The sequence below is a fragment of the Toxorhynchites rutilus genome, chromosome 2, assembly GCF_029784135.1.
Source record: "Toxorhynchites rutilus septentrionalis strain SRP chromosome 2, ASM2978413v1, whole genome shotgun sequence".
In the NCBI taxonomy this organism is placed as follows: domain Eukaryota; kingdom Metazoa; phylum Arthropoda; class Insecta; order Diptera; family Culicidae; genus Toxorhynchites; species Toxorhynchites rutilus.
The window spans coordinates 195,770,606-195,793,126 of record NC_073745.1 but is presented as its reverse complement, the minus strand read 5'-3'; the positions used below and the strand labels follow the sequence as shown (position 1 = coordinate 195,793,126).

The window sequence follows — 22,521 nt, the reverse complement described above, 5'->3', positions numbered from 1 at the left end:
TGCAACACATGTTCGTTTATTTTGATCAGCATTTGTTTTACGGTGCTGCCAGAATAGTCTATACAAGGTAAGTGTTCAATCCAGCATTATTTATATTAATTATGTTATAACTTACAATGCAGAATTTACTTCCAGCGCACATTTCAGTGGCTGAAAATGAGTGGTGGAAGAAAAAAACCAAATCACCACCAGTTTGAACGGCTTCTTGAAACAATGGAAGCGAACGTAGACATTGCTCGAGATCTTTGTGGAGGCAGTTCTAATATAATCCCGGTGTAGGAAAAGTTGGAAGAATCCAGAGAGGAACTTAATGCACTGAGACCACCAATGCATCTAGGTTCAGAATGGCAGAAAGTATTTCTTTTACGATACACATAACTTTCATAAGTAAATTTTATCATATTCTTTGTATTTCTTTCAACCGAATTTCCTACCTAAAAATTGCTTACTTCTACTAGCATACATTAGTACGTTATTTTTGGCAGCAATTTTCTTTTTCATTCCTATACTATGCCAAACTATACCACTTTTACTACAATAGATCAAACTAATGGTCGGAGTGGTATAATGTTCTATACCATATGCTAAAGCTATCCTGCAAAACAATAATGATTTTATTCAAATTACAGATTTGGATTGACATGAGTGGAAAGGTAAAGAAAACTCTAGCACACAACAAGCGAGAATTTAGAGCAACAGGTGGTGGCCCCAATACAATAAAGCTATCGACGCTAAAAGAGAATTACATGTTGCATTACATGAATAACAAAAATTGTTTTGCTAAAAGAAAAGTGAAATTCGTGCATGACTCTTCACGGAATTCCATAGATTTTTTAATAATTATATTTTTTGTACAGTAAATTGTTCCATGCTGTCGTTTTTATTACACATGCATGCGTGCCTTACGCCTATTAAGCTTTATTCTTTGAGGGAATATCAATTTACTCCAAAACATAACCATATTAACACTTTGGAAATACATTTTCATAGCAGATGCCTCAAAAAAAGATTTGGCATCCTTTTTATAGTGCTTCATGAAACATTTCAAACTTGTTTCAAAATATTTCATCACAACCGCTGACATTCGAGCTTGCTAACGAATCAAGCAGTTTTCCTCGATTTCTATAATTCCAGATTTTACTCGGTGTGATAGTGATAGTGATTGTATCGAATCCTCGATTCGATTTCTATAATAGGGCCCCAAGTGTCAGAACTTTTCGAGTTGTTGATTCGCTTGTTGCATATCTTCAGAGAATTATTTTGTTTTGGTTTGCGTCCTTGATATTTCCCTTTGGGAAACATTTCAGAAACGCTAAGATATATGCAATTTTCAACACATGTTCGTTTGATTTGATCAGTTTTTGTTTTACGGTACTGCCAGAATACTTTATACAAGTGCAATCCAGCATTATTTATATAAATCATGTTACTATTTACAATGCAGAACTTACTTCCAGCGTGTATTTCAGTGGCTGAAAATGAATGGACAGACAAATCACCAGCAGTTTGAACGACTCGTTGAACCAATAAAAGCGAATGAAAACATTGCTCGAGGTTTTCGTGGAGGCAGTTCAAATAGAATCCCGGTTAAGGAAAAGTGGGAGAAATTCAGTGAGGAGCTTAATGCACTGAGACCATCAATGCATCTTGGTTCAGAATGGCAGAAAGTAAGCGTTTCTTCTACGATACATATAACTTCATAAGTAAATTTTATCATATTCTATACTATACCAAACTTTCTATACCATATGCTAAAGCTGAAATGCCTTGCAAAACGATGGTTTTTTTTTTAATTTAAGATTTGGATTGACATGATGTGAAGGGTAAAGGAAACACTAGCACACAATAAGCTAGAATTTAGGGTCACAGGTGGTGGCCCAATACAATAAAGCTATTGACGCCGCTGAGAAGATTCGGCAGAGTGATAGCGGAGTAAATACACGTTAGGCTCGTTTGACGTACTGAATTGGAATGTTTATTCCAAGATGACAGATATGCTATACAATTCAGGGTATATACAAAGTTAGAGGAACGCAGTTACACACTCATTAGAAAGTTATCTTCTTCTTTCTTTGTTTTTAAGAGGCTTTAAACTTTGCAGTTCATTCGCCTCTAGGGGATTAGAAAGTTATCAGATTGATCCTTAACACCCCTTCTCAAGCTCATCACTTTCAGCTCACCAATCCTTATTGTGGGAACCTACTGTGTTTTTGATAATATCGGGTTATTTTACGACGAAACATAAACCTGAATTCGACTGGCTTCCGCCCATCTAGGAGGTCTACCTGATGCTAAGTCTCGTTTTCGACCTTTAGTTCTAATTTCTTCATCGGCTGCCACTACATTACACCTCACTTTTGTAACTCGTCCACTGTAGCTGCAATACAACTCCGCGCACCCAGAGCATAATGAACATACGAATAATTGTTCAATTTCGTTGGCAGGTTGCGTGTTCGCCCACTCCGACGGATTTCCATAGGATCTTTCTCTTCCAATGTACCTTCTGCTTCACAGTCTTCGAATTTTTTATATCACTGACCTCAAGCTGCTCACACAGATGATTCGCACTGTCATCCTCCCCAGCAATCTTTAGATTCACACCATTCAATGTAGGTACAGTATTCAAATTCAACACAGAAACTGCAGCATCCATTGTCGACATCCGCGATGGCCTAGCTAACTCAACAATTGCGGAGTCCTTCTTCTCAACAGAAGTGTCCCCTCCTTCAGCTAACATCTTAGCAAATTCGTAAATAACAATATCACGAGCAACAATTATTTTCCGCCCGTCCCCCAACCGATAGCCATTCACTCCGTATCCGACAAAAACACCTGACTTCTTGCGCGGTTCCACCTTGCTTCGCTTTCCCTTCGGTATAAAACAAAAGGCTCTACTACCAAAAATCCGGAACATGGAAACATCGGGTTTGTGGCCGTACCACATCTCATATGGTGTTTTTCCACACGGCAACGCTGCTGTCGGGCTTCGGTTGTTAATAAAAAACAGCTGTCAAAACTGCTTCACACCACATTTGCTTATCCATCCATGCATCTTCTACCATCGCCCTCGCCTTACTCACAATGGCCAGATTAAGCTGCTCGCTCACACTATTCTGCTGGATCGTGTATTCCAGTTGTATGCCCTTCAGACGACAAAAATCGCGAAGTCTATCTCCTGCATATTAGCCCGTATTGCCGCATATGAGGCGCGAAATGCTGCTATCAAAGTGTGATTCTGCCATGGCTACAAACATCGCGAAAGCATCGTATATCTCATCTTTGTTATTCAAGACATATACCGCCGAGAAACGCGTATAATCATCAGTAAATGTAATGAAGTATCGTTTACCGTTCCACGCAACTGGTTTAATATTTCCACACAAGTCGCTGTGAATCAGTTCCAACGGACGTGAACTTCTAGGCAAAGGCACCCCCATGAACGACCGTGCCTGCTTACCATCCATGCAGGTTTCACACAGCGCACTTCCTGCCATTTCATTTTTCTTCAAAAAAGGCCTTTTACCATATTATCGTTCACCAACTTTATTAATTCAATTTTTTCCTATGTGGCCATACCGTCGATGCCACAGCTCTAAGTCATTTTTTTGACGTAGGACTACGTCTAACCGGAAGATATAGGGTGTGAAATGAAAATCTAGGCACTGAACAAGTAGGAAAAAATGCAAGATTTGGAACGCTTATAACTCGAGCATTTCTCAATAGATCGCAAAGGTTTTTGCATCAATTGATAGGAAATATATCTACGCATCTATCATAACGAATAACATTTCATTTTTCTTGAGATAAATAATTGAATAATTGTGAAATAACAAGCCTTGTCCAAATGCACTATGTGCCCATTTTTGATTGGTCCATTTTGTGCCCCTCAAACCTTACCGACCAAAACGGGCAACCAGAGCAACAGCGAAATACAATGAAGCACGATTGGAAAGGAAAAAGAAAAAATATGAACGAAACATTGGTCGCAGTCTCACACATGCGTAATTCTCGAGCCAGCCAGTCAGCTTAAAAATCCCCGCTCCGCTGCCGTAACGATCATTCTCATTCAAACCGTACACCACATCGGTTCGCATCACGACACATCAACAAACCAACACAAGCAGCCATGTCTGGACATGGTAAAGGAGGAAAAGTGAAGGGAAAGGCAAAATCCCGCTCGAACAGTGTTGGTCTCCAGTTTCCCGTATATGTATCCGCCAATTGCTCCGCAACGGTGGACATCAAGACAACAACAGGCAGTTGCAGCGAGTGGCGAGTGGCAAACGCAATCGCAAAACGACAGCAAGTAGCGGAAGAAAAAAGTTTGTTCTTTATACAAACTGCTTTGGTGGCAAATCCAGAACAAGGCGGCATCGAGGGCGTTCGAAATGGTTTTTTTTTTCAAAACCACGAGTACTAAGTTTTCTAAATTGGAACCATTCCATAAAACACGGCGCTTATCAGGGCCATTAAACCTTTCAAAAGAGAGTTTACGAAATACAGTTCAATGCATTCTAAAATATTATCCAAAATAATAATCAGACACAAATTGATTTTTTCATAATTTGTTTACCACAATATGATGAGTTTGAGAATTTGGCAGTTGTGCTGAGCTTATTGATGGTTGGAGACTTTCTCGATTATTCAATTTTCACCAATTCTTAAATTGCTTCCAGATTGAAAGTACATTAATTTACATTTAGTTCGACATTTAGCTAATTGGACGGACCTGTGATGTTGTTGAACATTTTTGTAAACATGTAAACATGGAGTTCGGGGTCCAAGTTATGACCCAACATGTCCCAAGCTGGATGGGAAGAAATTTTCCAACTGTGAATCCTGTGGCGAGTGGCAAACGCAATCGCTAAACAGGAAGGTTTAGCCGAACAAGATGGGTATATCGAGTGATAACAAAACAATAAACTCTTTAGATTAAAGATGATTTTGTGGTCCTGAAAAGGACCCTTTTTAGTGTTTGCTTCCGAATCAGCAGTCGGAAAACGCTCTTTATTTGGAGCTGGTATACTTCTTCACCGCTTTGGTACCTTCGGAAACCGCATGCAAGTTCACCGGGCAGCAACAGACTGATTGCAATCTGAATTTCCCACGCCGTAATGGTTGACCGCTTATTGTAGTGCGTCAGACCCGGGGCTTCCGCTACGATACGCTCAAAGATGCATTGACGAAGCTCATGACGCTCATCGCCTTCGATGAGAAACCGGTGTCGGAATGATCCTGATTCAGCACCTTATGATATAGATAGCATATGATTTCTTCTCCTCCCTCCTGTCGGTTTCCGAGATATTCTTCTGCGCCGTGCCGAACTTTTTGGCGGCTTTTCCATTATTCCACTAGTCTTCGGTACCTTCGTGTTTATTAGAAACAACTGCATGTGCATCCAACGAGCGAACAAATCGTAATGAATGTATTTTTTCTTTCTTTCTTTCTTTGTTTTTAAGAGGCTTTAAACTTTGCAGTTCATTCGCCTCCAACGTATTTTTTTACCATCGCTGCCTTTTAACGCTCATTCGTTCATCTCGTTGGACTTGCCCCTTTGGCTGAGTCTGCTGATTTATCTCTATCCTGTGAGCGTGTACCGCCAAAGTACAAAACGCGCGGAACCGCTGAAAAATATATCATTCTCTTTCAAACCGTAAATCAGTGTGGTTGTATGGCATCGTTTCACATCACATCGCATCAACGGATTGGTGCCGGAGCACCAGTATACCTAATAGCGGTTATAGAATTTCGGCCGCCGGAGTGCTCGAGTTGGCTTGCAAAGCTGCTCACGACAATAAGAAAACCCGCCTACAGAACAGAGCACATTCGGTTCGGTCGCAACAACTAGTTTCAGCGAGTGGCAAACGCAATTGCAAAACGGCAGCAGGTAGATGAAGGAAAAAGTTTGTTTATACAGACTGCTTTGGTGGCAAAACCAGCCACCGTAAAACACGGCGCTTTTCAGGGCCATTAAACCTTTCAAAGAAGAGTTATTAAAAGTTTTTCACAATACATTTCACAATGCATTCTAAAGTGACATAATATGACATATAATATAAACCGATTTATTTTGTTTATGCTTGTTCTTGAGCTTATTGGTGGCTGAGGTCTTTTAAATTGATCATTCAGTTTTCACAAACCCATACATGGTTTTCGAATTAAAAGTGGCTTCAAATTACAACACATTTTATGCAGGATGGCATTAACGAAATTTCTCGGTAGCAAGAACTGCTTTCTTTGGTTGATAACTGATGTTGAAAATTGACGGACGTTACATCTGCATTGTATAGAAAAATAACTAAGGAGCAACATGATGAGCTATGTATTTCCTGCTGCTCTGTTCTTATTTTAAAGGACTTTAATCCGAAGGTCATCCGTCCCTGTATTTACTGTTGGCTTTTCAGAACGCTTATAGCTCGTTTATTTCTCGACAGATCGTAGAGTTCGTCTCCAAAACCTCAGTTCTGTTTCATTTTTATTTATTTTGTTTGCGGAGACTACAAATCTTACAATTCATTCGTCTCCGAAACCACAGTTTAAGGTACGATAATATGCTCAATAGTGAAATATATGATAGTGAATGAGCTGATGACCACCTATGCATTCCCTATCACAGCCATCATTTTGATTGTACGATATGTGCATACGCCGAAAGATGCCCGGCCTTGAACATTTAATAAGTACAAAGCCTTCAGAAAAAAATCAAGAATCAAGTTTGTACAAAAAAAACGCAAAAACACAACACCAAAGGTTCTTTTCAGAACCCCCAACATGTTCATAAAGAGTAAACAGTAAACTAATCCATTTTTCAGGTAGATAGGTAGGTATTCACGAAGGAGAAGAAAATAAAACAATATATTTGAAATATATATTTAGCAAAAGCTGTCCCCTTTGTATAGTCCTACGTCACTCCGGTTATGTCCCCGACATTACCCACCCGTCTTTTTTCTTTCCGCTTAACAACGCTTTCTGTCTTTTCACTTTCCACATTATCGCGTTCATTTCATAGAGACTGTCCTTCCGTTTGGCCGTGCAAACGACTTCGCCATCTCGTTTTATCACTGCACGGTTCTTCCCAAACACAACTTCCATTCCCGACCGACTCGTCGTATTGAAAACAAATTATATGGCAATCTCGGGACTAAAAGAACATAATTCACAACGCACTTTCGTTTCTTCTTGCCAATGTTTACCGTCATATCCACTGTTCCGGTGTTTTTACACTCAAGCACTTGTCCGGACGCAACTTTTATAATCACTGGTTCATTCAGTTGCTTCACATCACGCAAACATTCCGTCGTCCCGACCATATGATCCGACGCACCCGAATCCAGAATCCATGTTACGTTACTGTCCCGCGAGTCATTCACACCACCACCGGTCAGACTGCTAACGAAAGCGACGTCTTTTTCGCCGACATGAGCTTCTCCCTTATGAACATTCTTCTTGCTTTCTGTTTCCGCTAAGTCTTCTCTCCTATTCGGGCACTCCGCTCGTTTGTGTCCGAACTTCCCACAAGAAAAACATTTTAACTTGTTCTTTCCTCGATTACCACTGAACGATTTACCGGTAAACGCAGTGGAATCCTTTTCTTCTTCCACATCATCACTGTTCGCTCGCTTCACACTTTCGTTCAACAATCGCGCTCGTACGAAATCCAAAGTAATCAGTGTACTTTGGATTTAGAGCGTCTCGAGTACCGTCACGAGTGATCCGTAGGACCGCGGCATCGTTTGGAGCAAGTGGAATACAATCAAACGCTCGTCCATTCTTATGCCCGCCGATTCCAAATCAAGCACTATTCTGTCAAACACAACTAAATGCTCCTGCATTTTTCCACCATCATCGAACTTCATCGCCGATAGCTTCTTAAGCAAGAACTGGCCTAAAACACCTTTCCTAGCGAATGCACCTTGCAAGGCCCTCCAGATTTCCACCGGCGTTCGCTTCTGCTTGGCATACTCTAGCTGCGAATCCGCAATATTTCGGATCAAGACCGACTTGCTCTTCAAATCATTCGCTCTTCTTTCTGCCAGCTTTTTCTCCTTTTCCAGCTTAACCTCTGCACTATCCGCGTCATGAACACGAAATTCTGGCACATCATCCGCTGCCTGTTCGATGCACGAAAAGAGCCCCAGCTCCTCCAAGTGTACTTCCATCCGGAAGCTCCAATTAGCAAAATTGCTCCCGTCAAACATATACACTTTCTTTTCTACTTCCATCTCGGAAAACACCTTCGCTATTCCAGAAAAACACAAACTGAAACCGGCCGAAAAATCACGTTTTCGTCAACCACGTTCATTCACGGTGTTTTCACTAACTTGCAGGGTAGGGCGTAGCGCTGGGCCCAGAACCTGAGAAGATTCGGCAGAGTGATAGCGGAGTAAATACACGTTAGGCTCGTTTGACGTACTGATTTGGAATGTTTATTTCAAGATGACAGATATGCTATACAGTTCAGGGTATATACAAATTTAGAGGAACGCAGCTACACACTCATTAGAAAGTGATCAGATTGATCCTTAACAGCCGCTACAACAAGAAATCGACGCTAAAAGAGAATTACATGCAAAAAAAATGTTTGCTAAAAAAGTGGAATTCATGCGTGACTCTTTACGGATTCCATAGATTGCAGTTGTGAGAATATATGAAAAAGTTCATTTACTAATAATTGTATTTTTTGTAAAGTAAATTGTTCCATGATGTCGTTTTTATTACACATCCATGTATGCATTACGCCTATTAAGCTTCATTCGTTGAGGGAATGTTAGTTTTCGCCAAAACATAACCATATTAACACTTTTGGAAATATAGATATTTATAATTTTCATAGCATATGTCTCAAAAAAAATTGGCATCCTTTCTATAGTGCTTTGTGAAACATTTCAAACTCGTTTCAAAGTATTTCAGCACCGCCACTGACATTCGAGCAGAGTATCGAATCGAGCTGTTTTCCTCGATTTCTATAATTCCGGATTTTACTCGGTGTGATAGTGATAGTGATTGTATCGAATCCTCGATTCGATTTCTATAATAGGGCCCAATGTCCCATTTCCATCCCTATCCTTTCCCCCCTTCCAAGCCACTCCCTTCCTATCAAAAGCATTGTGTACGACACATCCATAACCAACACAATCACCCGATACACAGCAGAAAAGCAGCCGAACGCATACAAACGAATAAGTGCATATAGGGCTCTTGCTACACATACATGCAGAGCATGTGTTGGGCACACACGCTTGCTTACATTCGTAATTTCTATGCAGCAGAAGCGGATTTTTTATCAGTCGGCGTTCTTGTAGATGATTCAAATATTGTTGCAGTCTTTCTACTAGAGCGAAATTTTTCATAGAACTAACATGAACTTTGTGAAACAGTTAGGTTAGATTTTGTGTGACGCATATTATTTAATTTACTAGCACCTATTTCGCGATGTTCATTGAGCGAATTTCCCACTAGATTTGAATAAAAAAAATGGCAGAAAATGATTATCAACATTTTCGCATCTAGATCAAAGTCGCAGATCGATCTCACGTTCGAATGCTTCCTTGTATTTTCCATGAATTGGTTGATCGATGGATTTTCTCCGTTTCCGATCAATTTTATTATAAACATATTTAACTTCTCCGCAGATCATTCAAGTATCTTAAAATCATATCTGAAAGCTGGTTGATCTTTCTGGCTGAATATGTCCTTAATTTCAACATAATCAACTGCTTTTTCGGCGGATATCTGCACACGGATGTTCATTATAGCTCATTATAGTTCTCGAGACCAACATTCCAGGCAAAAAAGCACAAAGCCTAAATGGGAACACACTTCGCCTAATCCTGTTATACAACCGCAATGTGCAGTTTGCACTGTTTCTGTGAAAATTTTTGAATAACCAATCTGCTTCCATTGATATGGATCAAAGCCGTAACAGAAATTTCTATTTTTTTCCGTGTATATGGATTTGACGCTAAAAGTAAATAGTAAATAGTAAATTTTTATGGGAAAAAACACATATTCGCATGTTATTAATATGGAATAGCACGTAATTTCTGTAACTATTCCGGAAAAATAATCATTTAAATAAAGCTCAATCTTGTCGATCCATATAAATCCTATGCAGCGATCTCTTTTGCCTGTCCAACAGATCACTAATACATATGCACGCTGCAAGCGCCCTATTGCTTCCCCCTTGCTTCATTCGAATTCGCTAGCTTCTATTGAACAAAATTGTTTGTTTCTATTCGTACAATCAAATTTTCGTGCGTACTCCGAGCCAATGTCACCTTACCCTAAGTCTTCGCATGATAATCGCTACTTCTTCCTAATTAATGAAAGATCACTGTATGGGTGACACTCTCCTCGTTACTTTGATGAAATCTTGCATGAAGTTTGAGTGATACATGAAATCTTGCATCTGATTACCTCAACATCTAGGGGGCTGTCCACATACCACGTGGATAGAAAAAGTACGATTTCAGACACCTCTTCCGTGGACAAGCATGGACATTTTCTATACCCCTACCGTGTTGTCCGTCACGTGGACATTTCTCCATTTCATGAAAAAAATATGTATATGCATTTGAAAAAAATCGTAAAAATAGTTGAATTGCGCCTAAATTGAAGTTTATGTTTGTTTCTATTCTCTATTCTATGTTTGTACATTATAAACATGTGACCATAATTAATAGAGGCGATTCCTTCTCAATTCTTTGAACAGCTTTGGGGAACAACTCGTGAAGCTATTCATATTGCCGTTTGTATTCTTCCAAATTTCATTTACCATGTGATCACGTTATAAAACATAATATTTAAGTTATAACAAAACATCACATGTAAATCTAAACCGACGCAAGCTGGCTGAACTGTGAGTTTTTAGGAGAATCAGACAATGAAATCAAGTGTTTCGTAATTGGAATACAGTGATTGAAAATCATAACATGTATAAGGATATAAACATGTAGTGTTGTGCTATGTAGTTTTGGCGAGTTCAACTCCAAAATTGCCGATCAAACTAATAGATGTAAGTCAGTGCCTAATAACTGAAGCCGTTCACTTAGCTGATCCAGTTTACTATTGCAAAGGCTTTCCTCGCCTGATCTTCCATAATAAGTCCCCGCGATTCATCTACCAATGCTTTTTCTTCGTTCAACTTAATAAATATTGGGTATTATTGAGTTGTTTGGAATAATCCAAAATGTGTAGAATAAAGGTGTGACCGTGTGGTCAATAAGTGCGCGAGGGGAAACGGTATAAATATACAGAGGATTGTGGGAAGGGATTTGACTGCAAATAGAGATGTCTAAATTTTTCGTTTATTCGATTGTCGATTAATCGTGGGGTGATTTTTATATATTCGATTGATTCGAATAATTGTCTTTCAGTATTCAATTAATCGAGCGAATATTTATTTCTTGTAATCAAAACAAACAGACATTTATGATAAAAAAAAATATGTCATAATTTTGAAGTTCATGATTTTTTGAGGATGATTGAAAAAAGAGCACACCATGAAAATGATGCACAATACAGGGCGGACTCTATTATATATAGTTTCTGATTCCTTTTCACTGTTTATAATCGAGTCAGAAAAAAGTTTTTAATCGTTTTTTGTATGTTTTTTTCATTTCTTGAATATAAAAGAGGAATTTGATTTTTGATTCACCCCCTCAAAGTCAGAAAATACCTTTCTCGCATGAAAAAAAATAAATTTATCCAGATTCTTTCAGGAGGTAATAGACGAGCATATTTGATGAATAAAAATCCTTCTACGCATATGTTCGAATTTCAACAATGAAATAGTTATAGAACTATTTTTTTTTGTTTCGGACTTGTTGCCTCAAACTGGCTCTACTTTAAAAACTACTGTTGCTTTCATTTGAAATATGAGAAATTTTGTACAGGATATAGTAGTGGAACATCTAAATTAGTGGATTTTAACATTTTGGAAGTGGAAAACTTGAAAGTTAATAATATTTAATGTGTTATTATTAATTTTATCCTGAAAATTTATATTGAACTAGATCATTTCTATCAATTAAATTAAAGCTCTCTAAAATTTGTTTTTTGACACCCAACTTCGGCTTTTTTAATTTGGCTGCAATAACTATATAACGATATAACTGGTGAAAACTCAAGCAAAATCTTCAAAAATGACGATTTTCACCCCACTGTACATGTAATAGCCACTTAAATTTCACCTTATCGTTAAAAGGTTACCTTCCTTCTTGAAATAAGTCATACTTAAAATATAAAAAAAAAATATTTTTTTCCAAACTGTATATAATCAAGTTCAAAATTGTATATAATCGAATCACATATTATCGAGTCTGTCGATATTAGTCTAGTCCGACATGCAATTTATTTGCACCAACCAAAATTTTGGCTGTTCAAAATTATCTGTTCTTCGAATGTTGTTTGTTGAAATAGCTGATTTGTTTGAATATCTCTGCTTGGTCATAGAATTATTGATCACTAGTATGGTATTTTTTCCTCGGCGCTCTGAATTTGAATACTACTATTTTAGAACGGGAGCTGAGACCACCTTCTTCAAGTCCGCATTTTACTCCTGCAGACCCTGAATTCTTCTTCCCAGTCTCCTCCACCACCTAGGAATCAAGCTTCTACCGTAAATGATTTAGCATATTCTATGAATTTCGACGAAACACCATGACGGTTAAACAAATTTTGCACTGTATTTTCTGAAAAAAATGGTTCCCTTTTTCATTAATCGCGATTACTTTGATAATTATTCGATATATTCATACCTTGATTTTTCATTATTTGGTATAAAATTACTGTTACAGATATTCGATTATTTGAATTAATCGAACGATTAACCGACGTCTCTAGCTGCAAAACGCGGGTAAAATATCTGCATCACCAACCGACACTGAGAGTCGATTTATTCTCTTGAGCTGAAACATATAATGCGATAGAGTATATTACAAACCTAACTTTAACCGTAAAAGACTTACCTTTCAACTTTTCAATGCTCTTATTCCCACCAATACAATTCCACACACAAAGAGCAAAAAAAAGATATTGCAAAATATTGCAGATTGTTAACATACAAATTCCAAGATGGCTGAAAGGCCTTTTTCATAAGTTGCGCTACCGTATTGTATCTATCGTGGGAATAATCATGCCGATTTTTAAGAAAAAAAAAATTATCGTGTACATGTCAAATGTTTTTGTCGAATCTATAAATAGCGCATTACACAGTTGCCATATTATGGCGGGTTTACATTAGGGAGATCTATAGCTATAGATGGATTTATTCACGTGAAAATAGGTGTAAACGGGTGAGAATAAATATGATACACTTATTCGAGGTATATATAACTTGAATAAATTCAGCATATGTAAACGCTTGTGAATTTCTCACTGGTGAGAAATCACTAAAGTTGGATGCAGTTCTACTTTAGGTGAATAAATTCACCGAAAATATGAATATATTCATTATAGAAGTTCACGCTAGTGTAAACGGTTGATGCGATTTCTATAAATCTCATCATATTTCTTCACATGAATATATCCCTAGTCTAAACCCACCCTTAGGCGTAAGAGTTTTTCTTTTATACCATTGCATATGGTACATTACACAATAGCCATTAAGGCGTAAGAGTATTCTATCTGTTCTTCCATTGTCCAGCTAGACCACCGGACAGCGGAGACAGTTGATATGATCATTGTTATGTTTTTAACAGAACAACAGCCCGATGTTTTATGCAGAGCAGAGCAGTTGTAAGGATGAATCGATCTTATTTCGACCGTGGATCGATCTCCATCGCTGATAATTGTTGCGTGGACGTAGTTATTCTGTTACAACACAAAGATGGTCAATTGAGGACCCCGAGTTTTGAACTCACGATCGATCGCTTATTAAGCGAACGCGCAACCAATGTAGCTACGGAGTCGAAATTTTTGACCTTCAATATTTTTTATTGGGGGTCTAAACAAGTGATAAACAAAAAATGCAATATCTGATGATAGCGGGTAGACTATCACATCCTAGTCAAACTCTAAAAATTTTTGGTGGGCTTTCAAAGAAACATGAGGTTTGGCATTATTCTGAAATAGGACGCCTTGGTCAATTCTGAACGTTTGTTCTAGATTGACGATTTCGATCCGTTTAGTTACTTATAGTGCTTGTTGAAATTTATCGATTGGCTGTTTGGTAGAAGCTTATAATGCAGAATTTTTCTCCTACCTCACTAGACACAAAGAATGACTTTCTGCAGGTGAAGATCGGCTTTGGAAATATCTAATGATGGTTCATTTCGCTCACCTCAAAGATTTTTTTTCGCTCAATATTGTTGTAAAGGACAATATTTTTCTTCGCCTGACACTATTGCTTCAAACTGCGAGTTTTCATTGCATTTATGAAGCGAGTTGTTGATGGACATACGGTCCATTTAATGTTTTCGGTCAAAAGGTGTAGAACTCATACATTGTAACGTTTTGTAATCAAGTTTCACCAGGTGCTCATGAACAAAGATACTTGTAAGGAACCTGCTAATTGATGTGTCGTATACCGAAGATTATTCTTCATCAGCGTCTCGATTCGATTATCATCTGTTGCACACACAAACTTGCTGGACTAGCCAATAACTAGAAGCGTATTTCAGAGAATATTACAATTCAACGAAGAAAAGCATCGCTACTAGGTAGAATTCTCTAAAGATAGGTTCCCGTGAATTTTGCTGTTCCAGTTCTTGAATAACATAAACGAAGCTGTTTTTACATTGAGAGCGGAAACTGAATCGAAACATCGAAAACAATGTCGTGTATTTTTAATATTACAACATTCAAACATGCTTTGGTGGCATCTGAATCCTGCCGATAATAGCGTCCCAATTCTGATCGATAATGATAACACAACATTCTTTAAAAATAATGAAAATAAATCGATCGCTCTCAGCTCACGTGCGATACTTTCTGAATACAAATTTCAGCAAACAATTTCAATGATATGATGAAATATGGAATTTCCACCGCGCAGTACTATCAGACAGCAGAAATACGAATAAATTTTCTTGCAATGCAGAATATTTTTCATATATTGTTGAATACAGATATTATATATATTTGTTTTTCAAAATATTTATTAGTATCCACGTGGATGTAATCTATACCCCCTCCCCCCTCACCGTGGACAATCGTGGACATTTTCGTAACCCCTACCCCCCAAAGTTGTCCGCGTGGTATGTGGACAGCCCCTAGCTAATTTGTTAGATAGAACGCATGAATTGCACGCAAATTTGTGTTAAATACAACATTCATGGAAGAAAGAATGCATAAGACATGATTTACTTTCGCATCCGCTTGTAAAACATACCTCTTTTGTTTGTTAAATTGCTCGCTTGTTTTATTATTTCCACTGTTGATGTCTTAGGCAAAAATATGCTGGATAAATTTGCCGTTTAATGGTATATGTTATAACATATATCGTAAGAACGATTCTGCGTGATATGCGTTTGAAAACTCTTAATGAACGTTACATTTTTCGTAGAGTGACTACCTATATTTAAATCAAAAACGTCAAAAAATCATGAGTTCGGATTTCAAACAGTACGCGATCGTTGATTATTGATTGTATTAATTTCTCAAGGTGAGACTCCACTGAGGCAAACCACCCCGATCCGGTGGCTGTCGGATAGAGAACGTCACTTTTCGACACTACAATTATCTAGGATGGTTCGATAGTTGCATCATGTTACGTAGACTTCGAGATTCTGCTAGGAGAATGCCGAGCGATTTTTTTCTGTATGATAGTGACTTTCAATATTTTTGGCTGGTTCGTCACTTTCACTCTCATTTTTGGAAGAATGTCCGGAGTGAGAATTGAACTCGCGACCTTCAACGTGAGAGATGTCGGGAGATAGCTCAAGTCACAGTACACCCTAGGACGAACGGCATGATCATAGGGCCCTATAAAAAAATCGAATCGAATCGACCATCATCATCACTATCACATTGAGCAAAATTTCGTATTCTACATATCGAGACAATCTTATTATGTGTGGCAATTTGCATATATTTAAGCGTTTCTGGAATATTTCCCAAGGCAAAATATTAGGGACGCAAGCCAAAAAGACTAATTCTCCAAAGGTATGCAACAAGTTATCCAAACAACTCGAAAAATTATGACACTTGCACCGATAGCTTCCACTCGGTCGATGCTATCGGTCTTTGCTCGGTATCTCTGATAGCAGTAGAGAGCTAAGGAGCAACATTCTTATCGATTCGAATTACATAGTAGGGTCTAGTGATCCCCGATAATCGTTCGATTAATCGATTAATCGAATACTTCCTACAGAAATCGATTATTAATCGAACGAATACTGCGTAACCAATAATCGAAGCGAACGAATAATTTACGTCGATTAATCGATTCAAACCCAGAGAAAAAAAAACGTACCACCGCTGCAGTTTTATCCTGACAGTCAATCATTATCATTGACGCTCCCTTAAACTCGTAAACGAAACTCATTGCCATCTACGCGAATTGAGCTTCGTTTACAAGTTCAGGGGAGCGTAAACGATATTAATTGAATTTCTGGCGGAATGAACACTTTTTTGATTCCAGATGGCTTTTTAGCAAATGAGGAATATTAGTCTAACGAATTATTCCTCTCAGTATGACGATTAATCGATTAATCGAATATTTGGAGCGATTAATCGTATCGAATAACAAACTGCTAAAATGTATTCGATTAGCTGATGAACGATTAATTTCAAAAATCGGGGATCACTAGTAGGGTCCACAGCTATCAGCAGAATGAGATTTTTTTGCTTTGCTTCGATGATAGTCATTCATTTTTCTCCAGCCAACATAAACATTTATTGGGCCAACAAAGATGTATAGGAAGAAAATTATGGTTTATACTTTTTGTTTCCTTTATTTGAAGTGCTGAATATTACACTGATAACAAACAATGATAAACGTCCATACCAAACCAAGTTGAACTCACATTGAAGTGGTTTGAAGAAATAAAATCAATATGAAATAGGCTTATTGAATTTATACACTTCATCCATAGAATAATATAAATAAGGAATGGGTAGCGTTTCATATGTACTGCTCTTCTTGATGTTTTCGGGATTAGCATGTAAGTTGTATTACCGAGGATTCGAATAATACTATACATGAATCTGATCTGCTGTATTACGGAACAATAGTTGTTGGATGGTTAACATATTTACATCGATTCTCTACATCACTTAATGACGAACCAATAGTGATGGTGATTCATTCAAACTTAAGCAACAGTTGAACGGCTATTGGCGTAGAATTGCTGGCCGGAGATGACTAAAGTCAGAACATAAATACAGGCGGCGATCCAGCAGTTATATGCATTCTGGAAAAACAAAAAGGTGAGATTTATCAGAATAAGACAAAAGAAGTTCCGATGACTGACGTAATTGATACTCGTTTGTAAATATGTGTAAAATCAATTAATCACCTGACTATATGCCCGATCTGCATCTGCATAGAAGTCCAGGGGAGTTTTATAATGCTCTTGCAGTGGAAGATCCTCAATCAGAGCGACACTATGAATGTAATAGAATACACCCATTAGCAGCTAAAAATTGGAAGAAAAATTAATTGAGATAAAGAATGCAAACAAATTTGGATTTACCTACCAGCTGGATGATGCCCCAAACGGAGATTATCAATCCGCAAAGCGATAATTTTGGCCCACAAATCGGCATTGTCACGAATTAAGATGGTCTCGTTCGATTACTCCTAAAAGTACCAGTTTTCGACGGAACCTCGACAAATTTGCGAACCAGCACGAAATTGATCACAAGACTCCTTCAAGTTTCCAAATTGGTGATAAAGATGTCAAATTCATATCATGTGACAATTTATTGGCCTGTTCTAAAATCGTGGAACAGGGTTGCCAGATGGTAAGATATGTCTTATGGTTGAAAAAATTGACAAATTGTGAAAACCTTTTTTTTCTCAAAAATACTAGTCACTGACAAAAAATCTCGTAAATGAGTTAGGGGCTGTCCAAATACCACGTGGACAGAAAAAGCACAATTTTAGACTCCCCCCTCCCCCTCCATGGACAAGCATGGACATTTTCATACCTCTACCCTCCCTTTGTCCACGTGGACATTTTTCCTTTTCAAATTGAAATAATTATGGAAATAACTGATTTGCACCTAAATTTCATTTTAATTCCATTTAAGTTGTTTTTATTTCAAATTTTACTTGCTGTACCCTGTACCTGCTTTGTTGTGGCCCATTGTTCTTGTATGGTAAAGAAATGAGTGGCATAACAACGCACATGCTTCTTGTGAGTTTAATTTTGAAACAGTTATGAGTTATCACTTGCTTATAGATATCAGGCGCCAGTAATAATCTAGTTAACTTGATTATTTCGCTTTCATTTGATTCATATGGAATTCCAGTAGAACTTTTACTACAGAGATATTCTCGATCGAATGAAAAGTTCTCCTCTCATTTTGGATTATTTATATAATATTTAATGACATAACGATCGCACAGCAAATCGAAAGGCAATTATGGAAACTTGAAAATGTTCAATACAAGATCCAGTTATTGCTTTGACAAATGCATTGTTTTATAACAGAGTTACAGCGTTACAGTGTTACTTGAAATTTTAGATGAAACAAATCTTTGCCCACTCCGGAATATGATCGATAACTGTAAACACAGTAAATGCCGATTCATATTCAATCTGGATTTCCTATCACCTTTAGTCGGTAGCGCAAGTCAAAACCTTTTCCGCCATAGTTCGGAGAATTTTCAGAGGGTATTAAAGGCGTTTTAAAATATTTTATATCCTTATATCCATTCTGCATTGAGTGTCTAGATGACTTTCAAAGTGCTTGCGGGGAATAATGATCAGACAACTCACGATACATTGATTCCCAACTATGGAATGAAGCTCAAATCTCAACTATAAAAGTTGATTTTTTCTTGAGACTCATTTTTTGCTCTAAATTGACCCCAATTCAAAATTACGCTACTTAGAAGAATTTAATTGCCTTCATTTGAAAGATGAGAAAATTTTCTGTTGTGGAACATTTCAAATAGTGAAAGATAACAATAGGAATAACATTGTGGTGTCGAGGAAGGAATTGTAGAAGGGTTGGAGAGCTTTAATTTTATTGATAGAAACAATCAAGTTTATTTTTATAATATTTATAAAAAAATAAAAAATAAAACCCTTGAAATACCACAAATTTTAAGTATTTTTTAACTTCTAAAAGGTACTTCAATCCATCAATTCAAATGTTTTACAACTGCATTATACGCGAAATTTTTTGAAAAAAAAATAATATTGAGTCAACTGATTCAAGTTTGAAGACTAGTGGTGCATGGATCATTTCACGCAAATGTAAATATTGTTTCCTAGAAATTGACGGAATTCCAATACTTTGAAAAATTCTACCTTTTCGAGAAAAGTAATGCGAAAAAATAATTTTACACGAAATTCTGCATGAAAAATTATACAGATATTATTATCCTAAGACTAACTGTTCTCGAGATAGAACAAAATCTATAGAAAATTATATTTGATGAAAAAACCATATGTGTAATATCATGAAAACCTAACCATTATGGAATCGTTTATTTTTTATAGGTTTGGACTATGTACGTCTATGCATAGCCCGAAACTATGAAATTATAGGATCATACAAAATAGTTCAGTCGCTCGTAGTTTACATGAGTTATTTGCAGAATATAGATTTCAGTGAAAAAGTTCAATGATATTAGTAAAAATATATGAAGCACTCTCAGACAGCTCAGACAGCAGTTTATTAATAAATATGGAATACTCAGGATGGGTGTAAAGTTTTAAAATTCTTGAATATGGATCAGTTTCTATTTTATTTAGAATGTATCGGTCTATATTTGAAAAAATATTTTTTTTCGTGTCCACGTGGACATAGTCTATACCCCCTCCCTCCTATCCGTGGACAAGCGTGGACATTTTCATACCCCCTACCCCCCTAAAATAATAAAAAATCTACTGATGGGATTTCGTGAAAAATAAGCACATTTTTTGGAAATTACTCCGCATGAATGAAATATCTTTGTTATGAGATGGTGGTGCAAATATCGTGAATATCATATTGTGGTGAGAATATTGTGCCCAACAATAAGTTCAAATGATAATAAATTTAATTTTTACATTTTTTTTGTTAACAGCTAGGTACTATGTTTGACACTAAAATAAATTGACACAATTGTAACTATAAGTCACATTTATTCAACATGCGAAAAATGTCATGGTTTTGGCATGATATTGAATGTAATGAAAAAGTGTCCGAATTAAAAAGCGTCGGGATGCAGATACATCACTGAACACCAATTTTCGATGAGGCGAATAACATCAAATAACACGTTCGTTGACATTTGACGTGATGTTGCTACTGCAAGTGTGATTTGGTGGCGACGTTGAAGTTACGTGTACGTGACGTTGACGTTCCTTTTCTGATTCTATGTGAATCCCACTTTAAACATTCAAATCTATATGATTGTGAACTCATTTTCGTGCCATCTGAAGATATTTTAAAAAATCATATGACATCCCTATTTTGTACTAAAATACTAGGCGCCTAGAAGTATAAGCAAGGTGTTTATATAAATGTATAACAGGTGAAGCACATCATCACTCCAATAAGAAGGGGATTACGGTTTGTAGAGCGGGGGTTGTTTGTTTTGTTATTGCTATGATACACCATTTTCGCATTTTCACATGCGAGAGTAGTGGATGAACTAGATGAGAATGAAATTCTACAAAATCATCCCTTCTTTCTCACATAAATTCGCGAAAGCCGAACATAGTAGGTATCGTTTGAATAAGCGTCGTAGCAGTTTGTATAGAGCCGCCGGCAGCTGTTTGTAAACAATACCGACAGCAATTCCAATATGGCTGAAAGTGCATTTCATATGATTGTTTCACCTGGTATATATAGAGGCGCCTTGATCCTAAGGTGGGCCAACTTACTAAAAGCAAGGTGCCTAGAAGTATATCCCAAGGTGAGGCTGTTTTGTCACTAAGTTGGTTAGGGGAGCGGTATATGAAAACAGTACGGAAGAAAGCAGAAGGGGAATTATTTGCTTGAAGCGTGAAAGAGACAGACTGATCATGAGCGAGCTTCGGCACTAGCGTATAGTGTTTTGTTTACAAACAAAACACAGTAGACTTCCAAGATGGCTGAAGAGTGCTTTTAGCAAGTTGGCCCACCTTAGGATATACTTCTAGGCGCCTTGGCTAAAAGCACTCTTCAGCCATCTTGGAAGTCTACAGTCCGTCCGTAGTCCGTCATGTGCTGTCCGATAACAGAAAAGTTGTAACAAATCCTACGATTTATTCGTTTTGACAAAATAACAAAAAAAAATATATATATATTATATACGAAAGCTGCTCTGCTAATTGTAACAAGAACTCTTTCCGTTTGATTAAACATATACTATGTGGTTTACATGCATCTGACTTGTGACAGAAATAATTGTTCATCAACCAGTAAACCAGTTTTATTTTTTTGCCTTGTAAGTTCCACGACCAAATAAAACCACAATGTATTTCCGGTATCGTTCCTCAAAATTCGACAGCCTTCTTTTAGTGTGCATTTTTAATATGTTTGATAATATGGTTATCTATTATCAACAAGAATACACTGACGAGATTATCTGAGATAATGATCTTTTTTGCGTAGCCTGACGACCCTTTCACATACTTGCAAGTAGATCGTAGCATTCCAGGAATATTACCTTCGTATAATTTTGACCACACAATACCATCGGCATCTGTTTCGATGTGGGAAAAAAAACGGGTGGGTAATGTCGGGGACATAACCGGAGTGACGTAGGACTATACAAAGGGGACAGCTTTTGTTAAATATATATTTTAAATATATTGTTTTATTTTCTTCTCCTACGTGAATACCTACCTATCTACCTGAAAAATGGATTAGTTTACTGTTTACTCTTTATGAACATGTTGATGGTTCTGAAAAGAACCTTTGGTGTTGTGTTTTTGTTATCACTCGATATTCCTATCTTGTTCGGTTAAACCTTCCTGTTTAGCTATTGCGTTTGCCACTCGCCACAGCTTTCACAGTTGGAAAATTTCTTCCCATCCAGTTTGTGACATGTTATTCAGTAAATTACATTTAATGCGACGTGCCGGAGAAACACTTTGCCACTTACTGAAACTAATTGTTGCCTTGATGAGCGCCGAACCGAAGCACTCCGACAGCCGAAACTCTATAATCGCTGTTAGGTATACTGGTGCTCCGGCACCAATCCGTTCGGCCTAGTTACCCTTGCGGAGCAATCAGTGAGTGCGACAAACAGGGAACTGGAGACCTGTACGGTTCGAGTGAAACTTTGCCTTTCCCTTCACTTGTCCTCCTTTGTTACGTCCACGATGCCGATGCCGTACAACCACACGGGTTTACGGTTTGAAAGAAAATAAGATATTTTTTTGGGGTTCGCGTGTTTTATACTCTAGCGGTACACACTCACAGGATAGAGAC

At 37.5% G+C, this 22,521-nt stretch overlaps 2 protein-coding genes across 2 annotated transcripts in view; both read right to left on the bottom strand.

The window, feature by feature from the left end:
• LOC129770923 (uncharacterized) overlaps positions 1-22,521 on the bottom strand; it is a 227,966-nt gene that overhangs the window by 142,558 nt on the left and 62,887 nt on the right. The window lies entirely within an intron of this gene.
• LOC129770930 (ribonuclease kappa) lies at positions 16,876-17,845 on the bottom strand. Its single transcript, XM_055774130.1, has 3 exons — positions 17,641-17,845; positions 17,460-17,579; positions 16,876-17,354 (listed from the first exon to the last, which is right to left on the bottom strand). Exons 1-3 carry the CDS (start codon positions 17,707-17,709, stop codon positions 17,256-17,258), a joined length of 288 nt encoding a protein of 95 aa, XP_055630105.1. The 5' UTR covers positions 17,710-17,845; the 3' UTR covers positions 16,876-17,255.